Raw genomic sequence first — 20,457 nt, 5'->3', positions numbered from 1 at the left:
GCCGGTGGAGGGCTGCACGACTCCAGAGTTGTTGAAAGCATCATCTTGGTAGAACGCGGTTTCGTCGGTCACGACTGCGTCTTGTTGTTTCGACATTTTCTTAGCTTTTTGGGTGGGTTTTTGTTGTTTTTTTTTTTTGTTTGGGAATGAATGTGACTAGCTTCTAGTGTCTTTCCCCACAGACGGCGCCAATTGTTCCGGGTGTAATTCCAGAGCAAGTATCGTTACCACCCGTGGCTTGTAGAATAATGTCTTGAATTGAACCCTTCTTGCCTCTATCGTACCTCTCGGCTTCTCCTGCAACAATGAACGAACTGAGGGCTTGGCTTTGTGCCAAGCGTACTCACTCCGACGCTCAAGTCAGTAAACTTAAAGGATTAAGTTGTGTTACTTGGCTAGGTATGTATTGTAGAGAGATAAGGAAGATATTACCAGATGAATAGTGTATTTAGGTTAAGTTGTGGGATCCTTTCCTCAATGAAGGTTGAGGAGTATTTATAGACTTTCACCTTTTGTCACGTAGTGGCCAAGTGGCCAAGTGGAAAGACCGTTCTACCCTCGGCCGATGGACCTATGGCAGGCCGGCCGACGGGTCTTGGATATGAGTACGCGGATATGTGTCCCGGCGGGCTAGGTGCCGGTCGGGACCCGGTGTGACAGCCGATGGATTGCGTCGGCTAGGGTCATCGATATGTTGACTTTCTTTGTGGATGTCTCGACCTTGCTCGGTGTGTTGACTTGGTCAACGGTGCAGAATATGCCCCATCAATTTGCCCCCAGCGTAGTCTATGCCGTGGTATGGGCTCCGATGTATGCTGAGCATATATTCTGCACAAGTAATTTTCGCAAATTTTTTCTGTATCGGCTTCTTCTTATGCATCGGCGTGGCTCTTGTTAGGCCGTACCATATACCATATCCCCCCTCCACATGGATGCGTAAAGGGCATCCGATGTGGAAAAGAAACATGACGCCGGCCGAGACCAGGGCTGAGAGTGCCGGTTGATTTTGATTGCCCCCGGCCGGTGCTTCCTAGCTTGGTTGATCAGGTGGCCGGCGGAGACTAGATACCTAGGAATTTGTTGAGGAAGATGAATAGTCGAAGAGATGTGAATGGGCGTTGAGGAGTATTTATAGACTTTCACCTTTTGTCACGTAGTGGCCAAGTGGCCAAGTGGAAAGACCGTTCTACCCTCGGCCGATGGACCTATGGCATGCCGGCCGACGGGTCTTGGATATGAGTACGCGGATATGTGTCCCGGCGGGCTAGGTGCCAGGACGGGACCCAGGTGACAGGCCGATGGATTGCGTCGGCTAGGTTGTCTGATATGTTGACTTTGCTGTGGATGTCTCTGACCTTGCTCGGTGTGTTGACTTGGTCAACGGTGCAGAATATGCCCCATCAGAAACTAACAATCAAGAATTATGCTCGTGTAATATAAATCATTGTGTCTTGATGGTTTTACACAAGTAGTTTGTAAATCAGATTTTAATTAGTTACTAATTTTTTTTCCTTTAATACTTGGACGCTTCTGTAAATAAATCCGTTTTGCATAATGTTTGTATAAAACGCCTTATGTAAGAAAAACGATTTTCATTGATAAATACAGTACTCTCTCTGTCCTCCTGATCATTTGTTGTCCTATTCTATTTTAGGAGTCTGAGTCAATTGTTGTCCTTTCTATTTTAAAATGAATTTGATAAGCAATTTGATTAGTCTCACCTAATTTGGTCCACTTATCATTTAGTAATTGGCCCGCTCCTTTTTCCGTAATCAAGACGGTTGAACTATTTTGTTTGTGAACTTCATATAAAAAAAAATTCCTTAAACGAGAACCCCCATCACACAAATTGATTTGATAAAGACTACTACAAATTGACAACAGTGGTACGAGGTAGAATCGCAACAACATCAGGAGGGCAAGAGACGGTAAAATCTACCAAAATATAGGGATGAGTTACCAAGGAATTCCCCAGGATTCCTACCCTCCTGGTATTTTATCCCCAATTATCTTCATCATATTTTTATCACCTGGGAATTTTATTTTAGTTTATAGCTTTCTTAATAATTTTGATTAAATATTGGTTAGTTGTTTTGATTCCCAAGGTTTGATTATGATTTTGTGATAAATTCATGATGTGTCCCCATTCAAATTCATTGAAAGCTGACAACTTTGGGTTAAAATTGTCATTGTGATCATATTTTGTTAAATGATTGTTGCAGTTCTCGACGCAATTTTCATCTTGTTCATATAAAATACAGTAGCCTCTTTGTGTTGATATCACAAGGGTATAAGATTGTGTATATCCGACCCCCTTTACCCCGCAATTTGCTGGAGCCCTTGAGATACCGGGGGTGGTTGTATTATTATGATGATTTAGGCTGTGTAACTGTGTTGGTAATAAAATGTTGTTAATGATTGTCATGATGTTTAGGGTATGGAACCCAATACCCACCACCTACAGCACCACCACCACCAGGATACCCTGCAGGAGGGCCGCCACCGCCACCGCCACCAGGGTATGAAGGGTACCCTCCACCCCCGCCACACGGATACCCTCCACCACAATACCACCAACAGCATGCACAAGGTGGTTATCAAGGTTATTTCAATGATGGATACCCTCCACTTCCGCCGCCTCAGCCTTATCCTCCTACCCAGGTTTATCACTGTGACCAATATCATGGTCATCGCGAGGATGAATGCGGCTCCTTCTTCAGGGCATGGTATGTTGGTCTTATTACCTTGTTATGTATACCCTTATTTTTTTTTTGTTCCGTATATTTGTTTGTTTGTTTGATTGGTTAGTACACAGCATTATTGATTATAAGATCGTGTGCTAGTTGGTGAAATGGCTTTGCCAATTTAATTGATTCCCTTGTATCTTTGGTCCGCTCTACAGTTGCTGGTTGCTCAATAGTTTCAGTATTACCTTATGTTTGTTTGTCTAGAATGTGAATTACTTTACGAGTTCTGGCGTATAGTTCTCCATGATAATTTGGAGAGTAATCAACCAAAATTGCAGCCCAACTTACTACAACTACAGCCATACATGGGGTGTTCCCTCATGATGCTGTATTGAATATACCTTGAGGTCGTTGACAATATTAGAATATAGAGGCAGAGTAGTGGCAGACTTCGTTGCGATTTGAGCTTCCTTTTAAAGTATTAATATGGGCACCATTGATTATTGGCGAGATGGGTCTAGACTGTAGAGGACTAAAGACTCACTTGTTTGTGTTATATAGTCAACAACTTAACACCTATGTTGCTCATACTCCTTTTGAAGTATCCGACAAGGGTGCGTATCCAAGTGTCGGACTTGGTCATTATTATGGAAAATATGCATATTTTGGGTTAAAATGAGGTGGTGAAGTGTCGTACCCTTGTTCGAGGGTCGAGTGTCAGACACGGGTTATGTGAGGGAATCAGAAGAGTCGGAATAACATAGGTCAACACTAATGTTTTGGCTGGACCTGAAGGCTAATTACAGTGACACATCATGTAAACCATTATGAGAAGTAAAGAGTGAAAAACTAATAGAAAGATATAAATAAAAGAACAAAAGTCACATTAGATTAGGACAAACACTAACCACATAAAGGCTTACGTAGAACTAAAACCATCTTTATCCACGGAGGAAACCATTAAAATTCATTATTTTATTTGTAGGACTCAGTTCACACTCTTATATTCTCATTTATTCCGTAAGACTTGTCATAACACTCTAAGGGTGTGTTTGGATTGAGGGGTTTGGAGGGAAAAGAAAGGGAGGGAGAATAAGGGATATAAAATCCTTTTGTTTGGATAGCAAATAGGGGTGGAGGAAATGGAGTGAGAGAGATTTGGAGGGATCAATTTTCCCTCCTCCAAGCCTAAGCAAAAATCTCTCCACAATAGGCAAGATTTGGAAGGAATTGTATCCAAACACCCACACCCAATTTACCCTCCCCTTCCCTTACCTCCCTTTCTCTTCTCTCCTTCCCCCTCCCCTCCCTTTCCTTCCACTTTTGCTATCCAAACACACCCTAAAGCAATATGTGGAATCCTGCTTTTTCACTCACAAATTACTATACATCAGTCTCACACTAGGTCTTGGATAAGACCTAGCTTATGTCTAATCTTATCTCACATTTGAGCTCAAGATTTTCACATTTGAAATCAAGACGTATTATGGGTCCGTGAATAAGGGACGCAAAGAGCAAATTTGGTTTTATTTTATTTTTGTCGTTTAGGACTGTGGATGGAGATGGAAAACACATGGATTTTAAAATCTTAACAGGAAAGCCCTATGGAGTACTTTGTCAGTGATGAGAATGACAGAGTGCTACGATTATCTTTGGAAACACTAAATTGATATTCTCAGCGAGTTCTGGACATACCACATCATTCCTTCTGAAATTTCTTACTATGTTCTACGAATGTGTTGCGTGATAAAACTTGAGTCATCCAAACCTTGTCATTGCATCAGCTGCATGTTACATTGTATTTAGCTTGGAACATACTTTTAGTCAGGGCCGTCTCCGAGATTTCGGGGACCCTGTGCGAACTTATGAAAATGGGCCCCAATACCGCTATATTTACGTTACTACTTGTATATACACCGAAATGCTAAAAATCGTACCGAGTTTATTTTATACGGAGTATTAGTTTAAGAGTATAATGTAGATGTTTTATTGATATGTGTTTAGACAAACTTGGCAAAAAAGAAGTAAATAATCTAAAATTGCGGCAAAAAAATCAAGAAAAGAAGTAAATAATCTAAAATTAAAATTGCGGCAAAAAATCTTAACTTGAAAAAAATTGCAGAAATTGGGTCCTGTGAAGCAAATAATTTAAAATAAAAAAATGCAGCTATGGGGAATCGAACACGGATGCGTGCGCAAGAAAGACTAATGGGTCACATACTAACCACCTGTGCCAGTTACATTTTGTAAATATTAGGCGTATTAAACTGTATATATCTCTAAACTCGCTTTATTGGGCCCCCAAAAATCGGGGGCCCTGTTCGGCCGTGTGGCCCGCACATGTTAAAAGCCGGCCCTGCTTTTAGTTCATCACCTTCCATCTCTTGGTCTCTGCCTCTCTTAAGCCTGACCCATGGTAAGGTGGAATATAACTGTGGCAGAAAATCTTGATTATTTGTCCGATTGAACCACCGAACACTTGACAATATGTAATCGTGTCATTTATCCCCTAATACTTCCTCAAGTTTATTTGACGTAGTCGATTAGCTGTGGTAACTAGAATGATGGTAGCATTCAACATTCCTGTTGTCACAGAGTTAAATTCCATGTATTCTGTTGTCGACTTGTCGATTGGGAAAGTTATATCTCTATAGATATATCTTAGGACATAGGAACTATTGGCGGTCGATCTTTTCATCTGGTCTTTTCTGATCTCATTTTACTTAAGTTCTCTGTCTGGTCTTTTCTGATCTTATTTGCTTAACCTCTTTGTACTAGTTTTTTTTTGTATCTTTCTAAACTTTTATTAATGTGATTTACTTTGGCGGTTGTAAATTCTTGCAAGTCAAGAGGTAATAACGTATTTCATCACTAAATCTTAAATGTAACCTCTAGTCAAATGAGAACTAGGGTGATGCCCATGCACAAAAAAAAGATACCAAGGGGGCAACACTCGTTTACAGAAAAAAAGAGCTATATGCAGACCATGGGGTGGCACCTGTATACAAAAGAAGACCTATATCTTATTCGCAAAAGAAGAAAGTTCGTGTTTTGGTGAGAGTGGGGCAGTATGTTAATTTAATCAAGAGCCTATCAAAAGCTTCTATTATGGCTTAATCCTTGTTGGAGATAGTTTTTCTTCGACTTTCCATATCTAAATTAGAACATTTGATGCTCAGTAGAAAACTAGACACCATTTCGTTGCTCATTTAGCCTTACCTAGCCTGGTAGTTAAAATTTAAAAGCATGTTGTTTTCTTAAGAAAATCCTCTGTAGAAGGATATGATAAGTCTAGGCTAATTACAAATTGAGTGACCAACAATATGGACTGTGGTAGCCCTTTTTGCTTGTTCACAAATCATCGTGGCAATTTGCTAAACCAGCTCCCTTTGAGATATCTCCCAATAACCTCCAAAAGAAAATTTTGCACTCACGTAATATTGCTATTATCTATCTATTATAATTATAGGAACGTAAGTATACCACGACTTGTAATATATGGTTAGCTTGATCATGTGGTACTGGTATAGGCATAGCTTCTACACTCAGAGGTTGAGATCATGGTTTTAAATCTCGGTATCGGTCGTAGTCGCGGTATCGGTATAATCGGTCGTCACGGACGTATCGCAGAGAATCTCGGGCGATATCTCGTATCGGTAGAGTGAAAATCCGATACAACTCGGCCGAGATTTTGAACCCTGGTTGAGATAGAGTCTTTTAAACAGATTATTCAATAATGTATGGTGAAACCTAAGTGGGTGTTCAATATTTTTAACAAGTACTAGAACTCTAGAACTTACCTTTAATCTTCTGTTAATAATAGAAATTAGAACTATGGGATTTATTGCGGCTTGTTTACGTTGAAGCTACGGTATCGACTTTATAACCTCCCCCCCCCCCCCCCCCAAACAAAAAACTTGCAATTGGCGGGAGCTCTTTAAGCACGGGGATAATGTTGTTGTTCAGTGGAGGATCTTAGTTATGCCGGGAGGGAGCCGCTGAGTTTTCATATTACAATGTAAAACTATCAGTCCCCCCCCCCCCCGACTCAACGACTGAGTCTTATATTAATCCACGAAATCAATATTTTAAACCTCAGCCCCTTTATTGTTCACCCCAAAATCCGCCACTGTTGTTGTTGCTGCTGCTTTGTTGATTATTGTGTGAACTTTATTAGACGTGTAACGGCCAAGTATGGCAAGTATAGCCAACTATCTAGTGCATCGGTAAATATCCATTATTTTTGGAAAACATGTGAATTCTGAAATCGTTAACAGCCGAAAACTGTGATGCTCGGACTCTTCACCTGGCCGTGTGGATCCGTTGGACAGGATCATGGAAATCGGATCCTTCGGTGTGAGAGTGTTTTGTTCTTACCCTCTGTTTTGTACAGCAACCCTATATCAGGAGTGATCTTGACATGAATTCAATGCTATAATAAAGTCTTCATTCATGTTAAACATGAAGAAACTACTTTTCCTTTCTTTTCTTTGATTTTTTTTAACAAATAATCAATTTTTTCAGAAAAAATAAAAATTAGCCGAGTCCAAATTTAAATTTGGATCCTCGTATCCGAGTCCTTGTTTTTGAAATTTCAAGGATCCGACACTCGGATCCGTACCCGTGTCGGATCCTCGTATCCAAGTCTGAGCATCACAGGCTGAAAATGTTGAGTAATGGCTAATACCATGGGTGGGGACCTGGGGTTGAGCAATGAGTGAGACTGTGAGAGAACAGTAAACAACGTACGAAGTAACATGGTAGGAATGTAATAGGGTAAATGTTTGTTAACAGTAGCATTTGAGTTTTTTCATCATCATTTTTTAGGCCAATTCATAATTTCTTTGCTTTTTCGTTACTGATGCTGCTACGAATTTGAGAAACTCTTGAACAAATCTATTAGTCTCATACAAAGGTCGAGGGTTCATCGTTTTAGTATCCATTTATTATTAAAGCCAAACATTTTATCTTAAAAAGTCGAAATTTTATCTTAAAACATACCCTTTATCCTAAGTTAATTGCTTTGAGAGTGACAACACTTTTATACATCACTAATTTTATCCCTGTTATTTTGTGCAGTTTTGCTGCCTTGTGTTGCTGCTGTATGTTGGAAGAATGCTGCTATTAGTCGCTCTCCCCTCTGTCGTCTCATGTCCTTTCGTTTGTGCAGTATCTGCTATCTTCTTGTACAAGTATTATGGACCATCATTTTCCTTCTGAGGATCGATGTCGAATGTTCTTTGACAAATTTAATGTCCATTTCTTGTAAGTAACCCACCAAGATCTGGGTTAAATCGTTTAATGAAAACTCTACTCTTTAGCTTGCCAATGTCATTCCCGTAACTTTAAAGCTTTCTTTCGATTTTGCGAGTTCCTATGCCTTATAACTTCCTCTACACCGGGAAGAACAAAAATCTGGGTCACCGGGCTCAACTCTACTTTTGCGCGTAGCTAACTTCAAAGTGTTCCGGGGCGAGGGGGATGCATCCTTTGTTAACCACCCTTGATCGTTGATCTCCCTCGGTCCTTTGACTATGTTTGGTGGAGTACTTATTTAGCAAACTACTATTGAAAACAGATACTCTAGCAAATTTGGATTTAAAAGATAAAGAAAAAAAGGAAAAAAAAATTATCACCACTGTAAATTCATAAAGAAATATTTCAATAGTATTAATAGTAAAATTTAAATTGGCTAAGTAAGTCATCGTTACAATAGTACTAATGTAACATTTTAAACGAGTACCATTTTCTTGGAAGGGACGTCAAAATCTAGGTAGCACCAAAATGGACACGACACGGACACGTGATACGGCATCCCATAAAATTTAGGACGCGAGACACGTTTATTTTATAGATATAATTAACGTACCATTTTATTTTTGTAAATGTATTTGATATTAAATTTAAATAATTGAAGGTAAAATTTGATTTTGACAATAACTTATTCTCATTTCACACTCAAACCCGTCTTCTAATCAATCCCTTTCAGTCTTTCAACATCTCCTTACTCGTTTATAGGTATCCGACACATTTAGGCGTGTCCGACACGGTATCAAGCACGGGACGATTGGTTATGAGGAGTGTCCGTGTTACCTAGGTCAAGATAGGATAGTATATCTTGATGAATTTTCTTTCCTTTTTCTTGGAGTGTCAGGAGAGCCCCTACAATTAGGGCTGAGTAAAAAATCCGATCCGAATTTTTGGATATCCGATCCGAAAGTTAAGTTTGGTTTGGATATCTGATCCAAAATTTTGGTTTTGGTTTGAATATGGATATTAGAATTAAAACATTTGGATATCCGATCTGATCCGAAACTATAGTTTTCTAGTATAATTTCGAGAAAATAAAATTTTATTTGATACAACAACTTAATTAATGTCTAAAATATTAGAGAAATATTTAGGTAGTACTTAACTTTTATAGCGAGAACATTGGAATAAGAATACGAAAGGAAATATCATGTAAAACTATGAATATAATCGTGTTTCAAACTTAATTTTAAAGTAAATTCAAAAGTATGGATATCCACATCCGATCCGATTATTTTGGATACCCGAACATTGGATATCCGAGACATTTGGTTTGGATATTGGATATCTAACTTCAGGATTTCTAATATGGATATCCGATCCGAACTGGCACTTTGGATCAAATACCCGATCCGTACTCTGCCCTACCTACAACGATAGTCACGTTACGAGAATGTGTATCCGTCTTAAACTTAAGACGAGTCAAATATTATGAATAAGATAAAATCAGAATGTATAGAGAAAAGCAAAAAATCTGTTTTAGATGTTCACATGAGATAATATTTAATCCATTTTAATGTTAAGACTTAAAGAGTTACCTCCGTCTTTAAAGGAGACAGATGAATGTAGGTGAGATTTTTCCCCTTGGATATGATTACCTGTTATGTAACATGGGATATTGGGATGTATGGTTATATCCACAAGGTTCCATTACATAACATTGACCTGCAGTCTGTAGGGTTGTACTTATATAACTTGTATCTACATGGATTAAACTCCAATACTTTTTTGCACCACAAATTATTCCATTAAAAATACAAATCATGAGTGAAAAAGGAACACCATATATAATTTGACCCTTTGATAGTTGGTGGGCATTGGTATGACTTAAGCTTGTATTGTCTTTTTGCAATAAATCCAAAAAAACTAAGTTGGCAAATGAGTAGCCTTTATATAAAGTCATTTGTGACCCAATAATCCACATCCTCAAAAGTTGTTGCATTTTAGTCTTATCCTTATTCAAGTTATCATTATGTCCATCCATCATGCCTCAATATGCATCTCGGATATACCTGAAGAAGTCTTAGTCTAATAGTTAAAACGGAGATATCGTGATAACAGGTCACAATTCAATCACCCTTCCTAGTTCCTATATATTTGAATGGCCTTGTGTCTCATTTGATGTCGAGAGGGAATCTAATAATTAAAACAAAGGTATCGTAACAATAGGTCACACTTCAGATCACATCACCCTTCCTTGTGCCTCTAAATATGCATCAAAAGAGCACAAGTATGAATGTATGATAGTATACATGACAATAACAAGACAAATTATAGGAAAAATCCCATCAATTAATGAAAATATTAGTATTGGACATCCATAAATAACAAAGTTTGCCTAATTAAAAAGTACAATACAACAATTTCGAAATGAGGAGAAAAAAAGCAAGTAAAGACTACAATGTCAAGACGTACTCTGGGGCGTCGAGTCTCGGCCCCACCATAGTTCGATATACGAACATCTTCTCGACCTTCTGCCGGTCGTCATCTAGGTTGAAGTCCCCAACGTCGTTCTCGTTTATTATCTCGACGTTTAGTCGGGGCATCTTCCTTGCAAGGAACTTGCATGCCCCAAGGGTCACTTCACAGTTGGACATCCAAAGGGATCGCATTGTTTCATACTTTCCCACGTCCGTTAGAAGTGCCATGTTTCCAAAGGGGCAATCGCGTATTTCTAGCTTCCGAAGCTTCTTACACCCGTTCATCACGTATATCATAGCCTCGTCGCTATCTCCGGCAAATGCGATTGAGAGCATCTCTAGTTGCTCGGCGTACATGCCGATGTAGAGGAATACCTTGTCTGTCAAGTAACCCGAAATGGATAGCCGCCTCAGTCGCTTGCATGCCTGAACAATGGCTCCGAAACCCTCGTCTAAGGGTTGGCCTGTGACTGCATCAGGCTTTACCGGATCAAGTATACACAATCTAAAACGGGTGAAATTTGGGCAGTTCTTGGCAACAGTTATTAAGCCGGCATTGGTCATCTGGTGACAGAAATACAGAACTGAGTGAAGCTTGGGGCATCCGCTGGATATAGCAACGAGACCCTCCTCAGTCACGGCAGCGTTGCCAGGGGCAAATGGGTCAGAAGGGAAAACTCTCAGCTCTTCCAGATCTTTACAAGTTGAAGCTACAACAGCAAGCCCTTTGTCACCGATACAGTCTAATATCTGCAAACACACTTGACACAATTAGTCTCCTGAAAGACACTCTCATGTTAACATATTGACACGTCCGTTTAACTATGAACTTCACCAAATATATGCGCATTAACTCAAAGAATAACTTCCTCAATTTTGATTCTTCTATGGATCACAATATTATCATGAGAAACTGAGAACGTCTCATATGAGAATGTGCGAAACAAAAGCTGAATGTTACAGAAGGTGTTATGGGAAAATGCATATCTAGCAAGACAGCAAGCAAATCAAAGGAAAAAGTACATACCCAAAGACGTTGGAGTTTTGTGCAATGACGAATCAGCTTAGTAAGCTCAGAGCCATTTATTCCGGGAGCATAGCTGAGATTCAATGTCAACAGTTTCTCGCATAACGAATAAACAGCAGGAAGACAGCGAGAAGAGACTTCCAAGAATCCAGACAGGCTCCGAACTGATTCACACTTGGAAATGGCAATGTTAAGCTTTTTATAAGTCTCAGAATTGGGGTCATGGACGAAAGAGCCGGTGCCAAGGTCTGTTAGGTGAGGCGCTTTAGCCAGTATCTTGTACACAGTCTCAAACGGAACTGCTCGGTTTACCCTAAGGCTTCGAAGATTAGGGCTCCTGGCTACTAGCCTCTCTAGAGATGTCAGGTTGACTTCTCCTTTGAGGCATGCAAAATTAAGGGATACCATTGATGTGTTGCTTTCTGGAAAGCAACTCAGCCAGTGCCCCTTTCGATCATCAACCTCATTTTCTTGCAGGTCTAATTCTCGTAGGTGCCTGAAAAATTATGAAAGAGATATAAGAGTCGGCACAAAATGAACAGAGTAATGAATATATAGCATGAAATCTTACATAATACGGTTTTACATGTCAGACTAACACTAACCCATTGACCCTATAAGTAAATGAGAGAATACACAACAAAATACGTTGGTTTCATACGAGACTATATCATACAAGTCTCACAAATTTTCATAGCTAAAACAAACTTGCAAAAGGAAACCACAAAGAGCGGCCACAAAGAAAAGAAATTATTAAAACATTAAAGCATAAGGTTGTTATTCTATTTTAAGATTTTTAAGGGACACATGGTATGAAATTCTATGATTCTGTGGCTTTTCACTTCCTTACGAGTTTGTTTCATCTTCGAAGGGTGAGAACTGAGAAATAACAACTGAAATTTCAAAGATGACTGAAATATCATGAAATGATTTAAGCATAAAGGAAAATAATCCCTCTCCGACCTCTCAAAGTCACTTCCTTTTCCCAAACAGCTCTATTTAAAAAGGTTAAGATATCATTTGTAGATTCCTATCCTCACACTTCAAGAAGAACCATTATTTTCTTTGGATTAGAACATACGGAGAGATAACTCCAGCCTCCAAGAGGAATATAAAGCGATACCAAAGAATAAGAATGATTCCCGAACTTAAAATTGGCGGTCACAAAATATTATGGAGACATCAGCATGTATATAATCTAGTTCATCACGTTTAAAAACTTAGGCATCGGCATCTAAACGAATAAGCATAGCATAATCAAAGAAAAAAGGGCTTAAAACAGTAAAATGCATAACCCACCAACTGCAAAGTAAGACTAAAACAACACCCAAAGGTACACAACTTTCTCCAATCTACAAATATCCCCTCAATTAAGATAATCTCACCAGAAAAAGGTCATAATTTTGGTCTTAAAAGCAACTTTCAACATCCAACAACCGTACTTAATTACGTATTAACGATACACTAATGCAAATTAAGAAGATAGGTTAGACAAGATTCCCTCTTGACCAAGCAAACCTTAACTAAATCCACAAATTAATCCAACCACAGGGGTTGAAACACCCATCATTTTCAATCGAAATCGAAAGTCAAACACTCAACATGCTCAAATTTCTACTTCATTATTCCATATACATCCCCTATATCCATTTTCCTTTCCCAACTCATTATTCCTCAAATACATTTTAAAAGTTAACAACTTTAACATCCCAAATAGTCAAAAGTTCCAATCTTTGCACCAAAAAAACAACAAAATCCACTAACTAATCTGACCTTATTATCATAAACCACTCCCTCCGTCTCATTCATTTGTTTACCTTTTTTATTCTTTGCTTAGAGGTAAACAAATGACTGTCAAACTTCTTGAAGTAAACTAAATTGATTAGTACTAATGCAGTAATGCTCATACTATTAAACTTGGGACGGGTCTACCCATTAAGGAAATTATCGCCAACTATCAGTAAGGGATACTCCTAGTCAACACAAACAAACAAAATCAGAACTAATCAAAAATTTCAATCAACCAAGCATTACCCACTAAACATATCACTAAGAGCGGTATTTTAATCAAAGGTAAATAAATGAATACGATAAAGGAAATGGGCACATGTTAGAAAAACCGATAATAAAATATACCTGCAATTAGAAGCAATAGCAGCAAGACCATCAGTAGTAAACCCTTCACAACTAACCAAAACCAACGATTTAAAATTCAAGAAAGACATAGATAAAAGCTCAAGACTTTCATCAGAAACAACCATTCTTTTTAATTTAAGAGCTTCAAGATTAGGGCAAGATTTAGCAAGAGTTTCAATCCAAGGAAATAAAAAACCACCCCAATCATGTGGAACTAAATTAAAATCAGCAAAATGAGGTTTCCCTTTTAGGGTTAATGATCTTAATCTTGGAAATCTTAAGATTAATCTTTCAGGATTAATTGCATAACAATTTCCTATAAATACTTTAGATCTGCTTTCTCTTTCTACTTTGTACCATGTTTTGCATACTAATGATACTGAGTTTCTATCTTTGTTTGATGTTACATAATCAAACACATGTTCTAACACTTCTTCTGGAAAATAATTCATACTAAAAAATAATTAATAATTTCAAAAATTGGGAAATGATGATACACAAAATTAAAAAAAAATTAAAAAGGTTTTTTTGGGGTTTTTTTTTTTTGCTAAAAAGTTGGGAAATTTGAGGGTGTGAGCAACATGTTGCAAATGAAAAGGTGATGATTAAAGAAGGGAAAAATACATAACATTCAAAGATCTAATAATAATAATATTTACTTGAAGAAAGGAAGAAAGAAAAATAAAATGTAATCATGGGATTATGAAATTGTAAAATGTGAAGCAAAAAATGAGGTGTTTCTCTCTCTAGAAATTGTGGAGTTTATAGGTGTTTTTTCTCTTTCTAGTGTGAGAATGGGAGGGTGGTTTAGAAGAAAGGGAAAAAATGGGGTGTTTCTCTCTCCAGAGCTTGTGAAGTTTTGAGGGTTGTTTCTCACACTAGTTTGTGAATACTGAATAGCAGGGTGGTTTAGAAGAAGGAAATAAAAAAAAAAAAAAAAAAAAAAAAAAAAAAAAAAAAAAAAAAATTGGGCTCTTTTAAGAATTTAAACTGGTCAAATAACACTTGGGCTCTTTTAAGAATTCTCTATGTTCTTTACAATTATTTGTTGGTAGAATTTAGTGGGAAGATGATATGTGATGTAAATAAAAATAAGAGAGAGTATGTGGGGTCATAAGATATTATAACCATAAAAGATAGATAAATAAGGAAAGTGAAAGATCTTTGTAAATTTGTTGCCGTTTTAGGAAATGTGTAAGATGTTAGAGAATAGGAGGGAGTACTGTATGATTTGCATAGATGAGACAAGTATTTTGCTAGCATATTTTTTCGTCTCATTTAGTATATTTAATTTGTTTTAAGTTTAAAATAAATATTTTTGACTTATAAAAAGAATTTGATCATGTTTTTTTTCGGCTGAAAATAGCTGAATAAACTAAGCTTTAATGAAGCTAAACTGAACTGAATGACTGAGATGAAATAAGACTTAATTTGTGAAGAAATGAGTTAAACCGAATTGAATATAGCTAAACTAAAATAAAATGAGCTGAAACTAAGTCTAATAGAAGATGGTGTTTATGAAAACAATTGTGAGAACAACTATTTTATGTAAAACGGACTTACACAAATTTAATAAAACGGGTTCTTTAATAATTAATTTTTACCTATAAAAAGTTATATTTAGACTTGTTTTACCAACTAGTATTATTATGTAAACTCGCTTTACACAAGACCGTATATGTGAGTTAGAAAAGAGAAGAACTAGGGTGGAAATGTTGACCATGGTTAGGAGTTTAAGATCAAACGGTGGAGAAAAGAGGGCGTGGAAATTGGTAAGGGAATCTTGACCGTTGAGATGAGCAACGTTTTGTACAACAGTACAACTTATGTATGACATGCATGTGTCCTTATCACTTCTTTCGATGGTAGAGCTATTTTTTATTTAAATATTAGAAAATAGTATTCTGATTTTACGAAATTGCCCTTGGGGTTGTGTGTTGGTGAAGGGTGGGTTAGGCTGTGAGAGTGCAGGGTATTTTGGGTAACACGGTAATCTAGGTAAACATGGGCATGTGAGGGGTATCTTTGGGACCCACTAGCTTTGTTAATATCAGGGCTCAGAAAGCGAGTGTGGGTTAATTAATTCAATAACTCTACTATCATCGATCAAATTCACTAGTAATTATTTCGAGTATACTAGATGAGAAATTCCTATTTCGATGAAATGTACGAATTGTAATTAAAAAATTAATAAAAAAAATTAAATTAGCACATTATTTAGAAATAAGTACGAAATATAATTAAATTAGCAATTAAAAAAAGCTAGGGTTTTAATATTTGAACTTAAAATCACTTCTTTTAAATTCGGTTCATATTTATAAATTAAGTTTCAATTTTCAAATTCAACTAAGATTCTATAAGGCCATGTTATTTTGGAGTAATTACAACTTAGCTCAGCTTAGTTTAATTGAGTTCAATTTTATTCTGTTTTGTTCAGTTAATTTTTTTACAAACTAACTCTTATATTAGATTCTTTTCAATTGAAAATATTAAGAGTTGAATTGAACTTAATGAAGCTGAATTGATTGAAATAAGAGTTAATTTGTGAACAAATAAGCTTAACTGAACAGAATATAGCAATGAACTGAAATATGCTGAAATTAAGTCCAAAATAACAGAATATAGCTAGTTTAATTCAGTTCAGTTCAGTTCAGATTATGTAAATTCACTTTAATTCGGGTCCTATCAATTTAGTCAAATGTTTTTCAAAATGGACTTAAAACTTTTTTAAGACTACAAACGTGAAAAAAATACGATATTTCATTTTATTTTCCACACACTTAAATTAATTCATGTGTAATACATGTAACGTCATGTAACTATGTAACTAGGAAAATCAAAAGTATTTCTATGTAATTGAAGTTATATTTTTACAGCTAGTTTTGCTTGTGACGGGCTAATCCCGTCACAAGCTTGTGACCTCTCACAAAAAGCGAGAGGGGACAAGGTGGGGTATCCCTCATGTGCTTCCCACTCACCTCTTAATGAGCATTTTATGACAGAAAATTGTATCCTTATAACGGATATCGTCTGTCTTCAATGAGATTTTGTGATTTTTTTAAGAGGGAATTTAAAGCTAATGGTGAGGACATGATAGTGATATGATACTCTGTTGTAATTATGTCAGTGAATATTATATTTCATCTCAGGTCAAATTTCTACGAGGATAAATAAAGGTGAAAAGAAATAGAATTAGGTAGTCATGTGATGATGAGCTATGACCGAGGCATCATTGGCTACTTTAATTTACTAGACTATTTGGAAATTTGAGCAAGCAGGTTGTGGTGAATAAGTATCCTCTCCAAATGGAGTTTCATTACTTTCAATGGTCCAGATTAAATTTGGGTTCAATTGGGTGATTGTAAATTTATTTGAAAATAAAAAGTTAAACGAATAGATTGGAATATATAATAGAAGTAGTAATGTTTTATGAGAAAAAATAAAGAAGAAAAAAATAGAGATAATCCATTTTAAATTACGGTGCTACTAGTACTACTACTATAGTACTACTTACCCACACATTGATTTGGACTAATCTATAATCTTTGCTTTTTTATTGCGTCTTCATCGGCATTACTTCTCCTCTTGTACTTCCGCTTCATGTATCTACTTACTCACACAATGATCAGTTAGTCTTGCTGAAAACGGGTCGGAGCAAGTGATGGGTAATATCACTCATAAAACGGATAGAGGGGACAAGGTTGGGACACCCCCATGTGCGTTCCTCTCTCCTCTATTTGAGTTATTTGTGAGAGAAATTGGTATCCGTCACTCTAAAGTGAAAGTGACGGATATGTGCCATTTTCAATGAGATTTTGTGCACCTTGATTTGGACTAATCTATAATCTTTGCTTTTTTATTGCGTCTTCACCGGCATTGCTTCTCCTCTTGTACTTCCGCTTCGTGTATCTACGTAGTATTTTCTCTATTTCATTCAATTTTATACGTTTGTTTTTTGGGCATTACTCATAAGAGTATCCGCAAAGTTGGGGAACTTGCCTCCCCAAATGCATTCCCTCTCATCAAATGGAGATCCTCACCATTGCACATACATCCCCATAGGGGTCATTTGGTTGCATATAGGAATTTGTATTGTCTAGGAAGTTATAAAACACGTGAATTTGGAATTCATGTGAAATGCAAAAAATTGTTTGGTTGCCATGAAGGAAGTGCAATTCATTAGGCATTCTAACTTACCTAGGGGGTCTAGGTAAGCAACTTCCTCCATTATGGAGGAATTGAAATTCATGGGAACTTCCAATTCATGTGAATTGGGGTAACCAAACAACATACCCATTTTGCAATTCACATGAATTTAAGTTCCTGCATTGTTTAGTGGGTAACCAAACAACACCTGAGGTTCCACCGTTTTTATGTGAGGTCCCCAAAGAAAAAGTAAGGTTAATTTGTATACTTTTGGGGAGGTTTTGTAACACCCCGGTTTATGAAGGAGCCTTTAGCAAGACATTCCCTAATAAACTAGACTGTTACCATCTCGGTTTCCCGAGGTAGTGAATAACAAATTAAACTCCAAGGCAATTTATATAATTATTTTTAACTTAATTATTACAAAACCTTTTTTCATCAAATTACAAGAATTAACATAAATAAAAGTGAAAGTCTTCTAGATGATGATCTAGCTACTAAGTCGTCTGATCTAGTGTCTCACGCCCATCCAGCTCCCGATTCTATCTCTTAACCTGTCAAGTCTGCTCGCCAATATTTGGGTCATCACAGGTGTTCACGAATACACAGGGTCAACCACGAGGTTGAGTAGGGAAAACAAGAAAACAACAAAATATGATATGCATGCTCCTCCGTCACCTCCATCTCCATCTCAACTCATATCTCATATCTCATACCCCGGACAACCCAAAATGCATACCGATCCCCTAGACTATATATATCGACCGTAGCCGATCTGCCAGCTCGCAGCTGAGAACTCCAGGGCAAGTCCTGCAGAACCCGCCTGGGCCTTATCACAACTCACATCGTATCTCAACACCGTCACTCCTACACCATCCTCCAACTCCAATGCATATGAGATGCTCAACATAAATTAATGCAACACAATATATATATATATATATATATATATATATATATATATATATATATATATATATATATATATATATAAAATCAACGAACCGATAAATCATAAAATCATGCCGGCCCCGATGTTGTGATATCATATTCAATACGATCAATTCAGTCAATCACCTTCCCATATATGAATCATAACGTACGTAAATCAACAACCACGAATCAAGTCACACAATTGAACAACAACGATAATAAGTCAAGTGTATTTCCCTACCTCAAAGTGCCAAAGAATCCAAGTAAGCGCTTCAAGCGATCCATAAACATAAAGCAATGAATTTGATTAACGATCCTTCACGAATCCGTCACCTAAAAAAATTATAGTATTTATAATTACTAACTACTAAATATAGAAATCTCCCAAAATAGAAGCTTTCCCGAAATGGTAACTTTTCTATTAAACCCGTCTCTAATTAATTAATTATCATTAATTATTATTTTATTTTAAATAACTCGGAACTTAAACCAAAACGATAATTAGAGGATTTAAACGAATTATACGATAAAACGAATCAAGCATTTGAACAATTCTAACAATCCCGACTCAAAACCGTCTCTAAACATTTTGAATAACTCGGGAATTAAATTAATTAACTGAATATGATAAATAAAAGATTAACGAATTTAAACGATTAAGAAAACCCGAATCAAACATAAAAACAACTCGAGAAACCCGACTCCACAACCCGTGACTTCTCACTCGCCTAAACTCCTCACGCGCCGCCTGAACCACCGCGACAACCACCAGGCATGCTGCCCACTTCGACCCCACCACCAACAACCACCACCACTGGGTCGATCGCCGCCGGAAGTCGAACCCGAGCTGCCAAAGCCGCCTTAGCAGGGGTTGCCGCCACCAACACCCACCTTTGCAACCCCACGGCCGCCACCGATATCAACAAGACACACTATTCTATCACCACCATTATGCTCGCCGCCAACCCACGCACACGTACACCCATAGCACCACCGTTTCGACCTCCCCTAGTCCACGGTGGCGCCACCCCAAACCTATCCGTCTAACCTGCCTGAAACCCGCACTCAAACCCGTTTTGATTGTCTCTGTCGACAAAGCCTCCAGCCGCCATTTCCACCGCCTATAATCACCCTAACCGCCACCAACAGGGGCGTCTCTAACCACTCATTACCAATGCCCAGACACCAACCACCCTTATCCCCTCCCTAAGACACGCAACAACCACCAACAACCCGACAGAAAAAACAAAAACAGAGGGAAGGTTGAACTCTTACCTTTTTCCGCCACCACACAGCCACCATGGCCACCCACGGTCGTCGACAATTGCCCCTAGCTCTTCCTTGCTGCGCCGCCAACACCCCAAGCTCACTCTCTCTCTCTCGTTTTGCGTGAAAGCTGGTGTTTGGTGTTGGTGAAGAAATGAGGCGGGTTGAGGGAGTAAGGAATGAGGGAGGCGGGTTGGTTAGGGTATTATTAGGGTTAGGGTTAGGGTTAAATGGGCTGAACAGTTAATGGGTCAACTCAGATGGGTTAGTTCATAATTCGAATTCTTATAAACCCGTCACAATTAACTTATATCGATACAACGCGGGTTAAGTAAAATAACTTAACGAAATTATCGACTCAATATTAACTCGACTTAATTAGTAATATAATATGTATAATAATTAATATATAATAATATCCGTTTAATTGGTTATATAAAAAATACGGGGTATTACAGTCTTCCCCCCTTAAAATGAACTTCGTCCCGAAGTTCGCTCCCATACTCAAACGTCAGAAGGGTATTGTATATCG

General features: G+C 37.6%; 2 protein-coding genes across 2 annotated transcripts; one reads left to right on the top strand and one right to left on the bottom strand.

Moving 5' to 3' along the window:
* The first annotated feature begins 1,787 nt into the window (after positions 1 to 1,787).
* On the top strand, positions 1,788 to 8,016 carry LOC141599143 (uncharacterized). Its single transcript, XM_074419068.1, has 3 exons — positions 1,788 to 1,991; positions 2,435 to 2,726; positions 7,767 to 8,016. Exons 1-3 carry the CDS (start codon positions 1,952 to 1,954, stop codon positions 7,813 to 7,815), a joined length of 381 nt encoding a protein of 126 aa, XP_074275169.1. The 5' UTR covers positions 1,788 to 1,951; the 3' UTR covers positions 7,816 to 8,016.
* Positions 8,017 to 10,271: 2,255 nt separating this feature from the next.
* Positions 10,272 to 14,508, bottom strand: LOC141599142 (protein AUXIN SIGNALING F-BOX 2). The gene is made up of 3 exons (XM_074419067.1): positions 13,581 to 14,508; positions 11,445 to 11,940; positions 10,272 to 11,167 (listed from the first exon to the last, which is right to left on the bottom strand). Exons 1-3 carry the CDS (start codon positions 14,030 to 14,032, stop codon positions 10,394 to 10,396), a joined length of 1,722 nt encoding a protein of 573 aa, XP_074275168.1. The 5' UTR covers positions 14,033 to 14,508; the 3' UTR covers positions 10,272 to 10,393.
* Positions 14,509 to 20,457: the final 5,949 nt, after the last annotated feature.

The sequence above is a fragment of the Silene latifolia genome, chromosome 9, assembly GCF_048544455.1.
Source record: "Silene latifolia isolate original U9 population chromosome 9, ASM4854445v1, whole genome shotgun sequence".
In the NCBI taxonomy this organism is placed as follows: Eukaryota; Viridiplantae; Streptophyta; class Magnoliopsida; order Caryophyllales; family Caryophyllaceae; genus Silene; species Silene latifolia.
Note: the sequence above shows the minus strand (reverse complement) of the source record. Positions and strands in the feature narration are given on the sequence as shown.

Bases quoted from the DNA above. Each gene is read 5' to 3' on its own strand.
- LOC141599143 (XM_074419068.1), top strand. From the start codon at position 1,952: ATGAGTTACCAAGGAATTCCCCAGGATTCCTACCCTCCTG. The intron at 1,992-2,434 runs GTATTTTATCCC...CATGATGTTTAG, and splicing joins CCAGGATTCCTACCCTCCTG to GGTATGGAACCCAATACCCA. The intron at 2,727-7,766 runs GTATGTTGGTCT...TATTTTGTGCAG, and splicing joins GGCTCCTTCTTCAGGGCATG to TTTTGCTGCCTTGTGTTGCT.
- LOC141599142 (XM_074419067.1), bottom strand. From the start codon at position 14,032: ATGAATTATTTTCCAGAAGAAGTGTTAGAACATGTGTTTGATTATGTA. The intron at 11,941-13,580 runs GTATATTTTATT...ATAATTTTTCAG, and splicing joins GCTATTGCTTCTAATTGCAG to GCACCTACGAGAATTAGACC. The intron at 11,168-11,444 runs GTATGTACTTTT...GTGTGTTTGCAG, and splicing joins CAAAACTCCAACGTCTTTGG to ATATTAGACTGTATCGGTGA.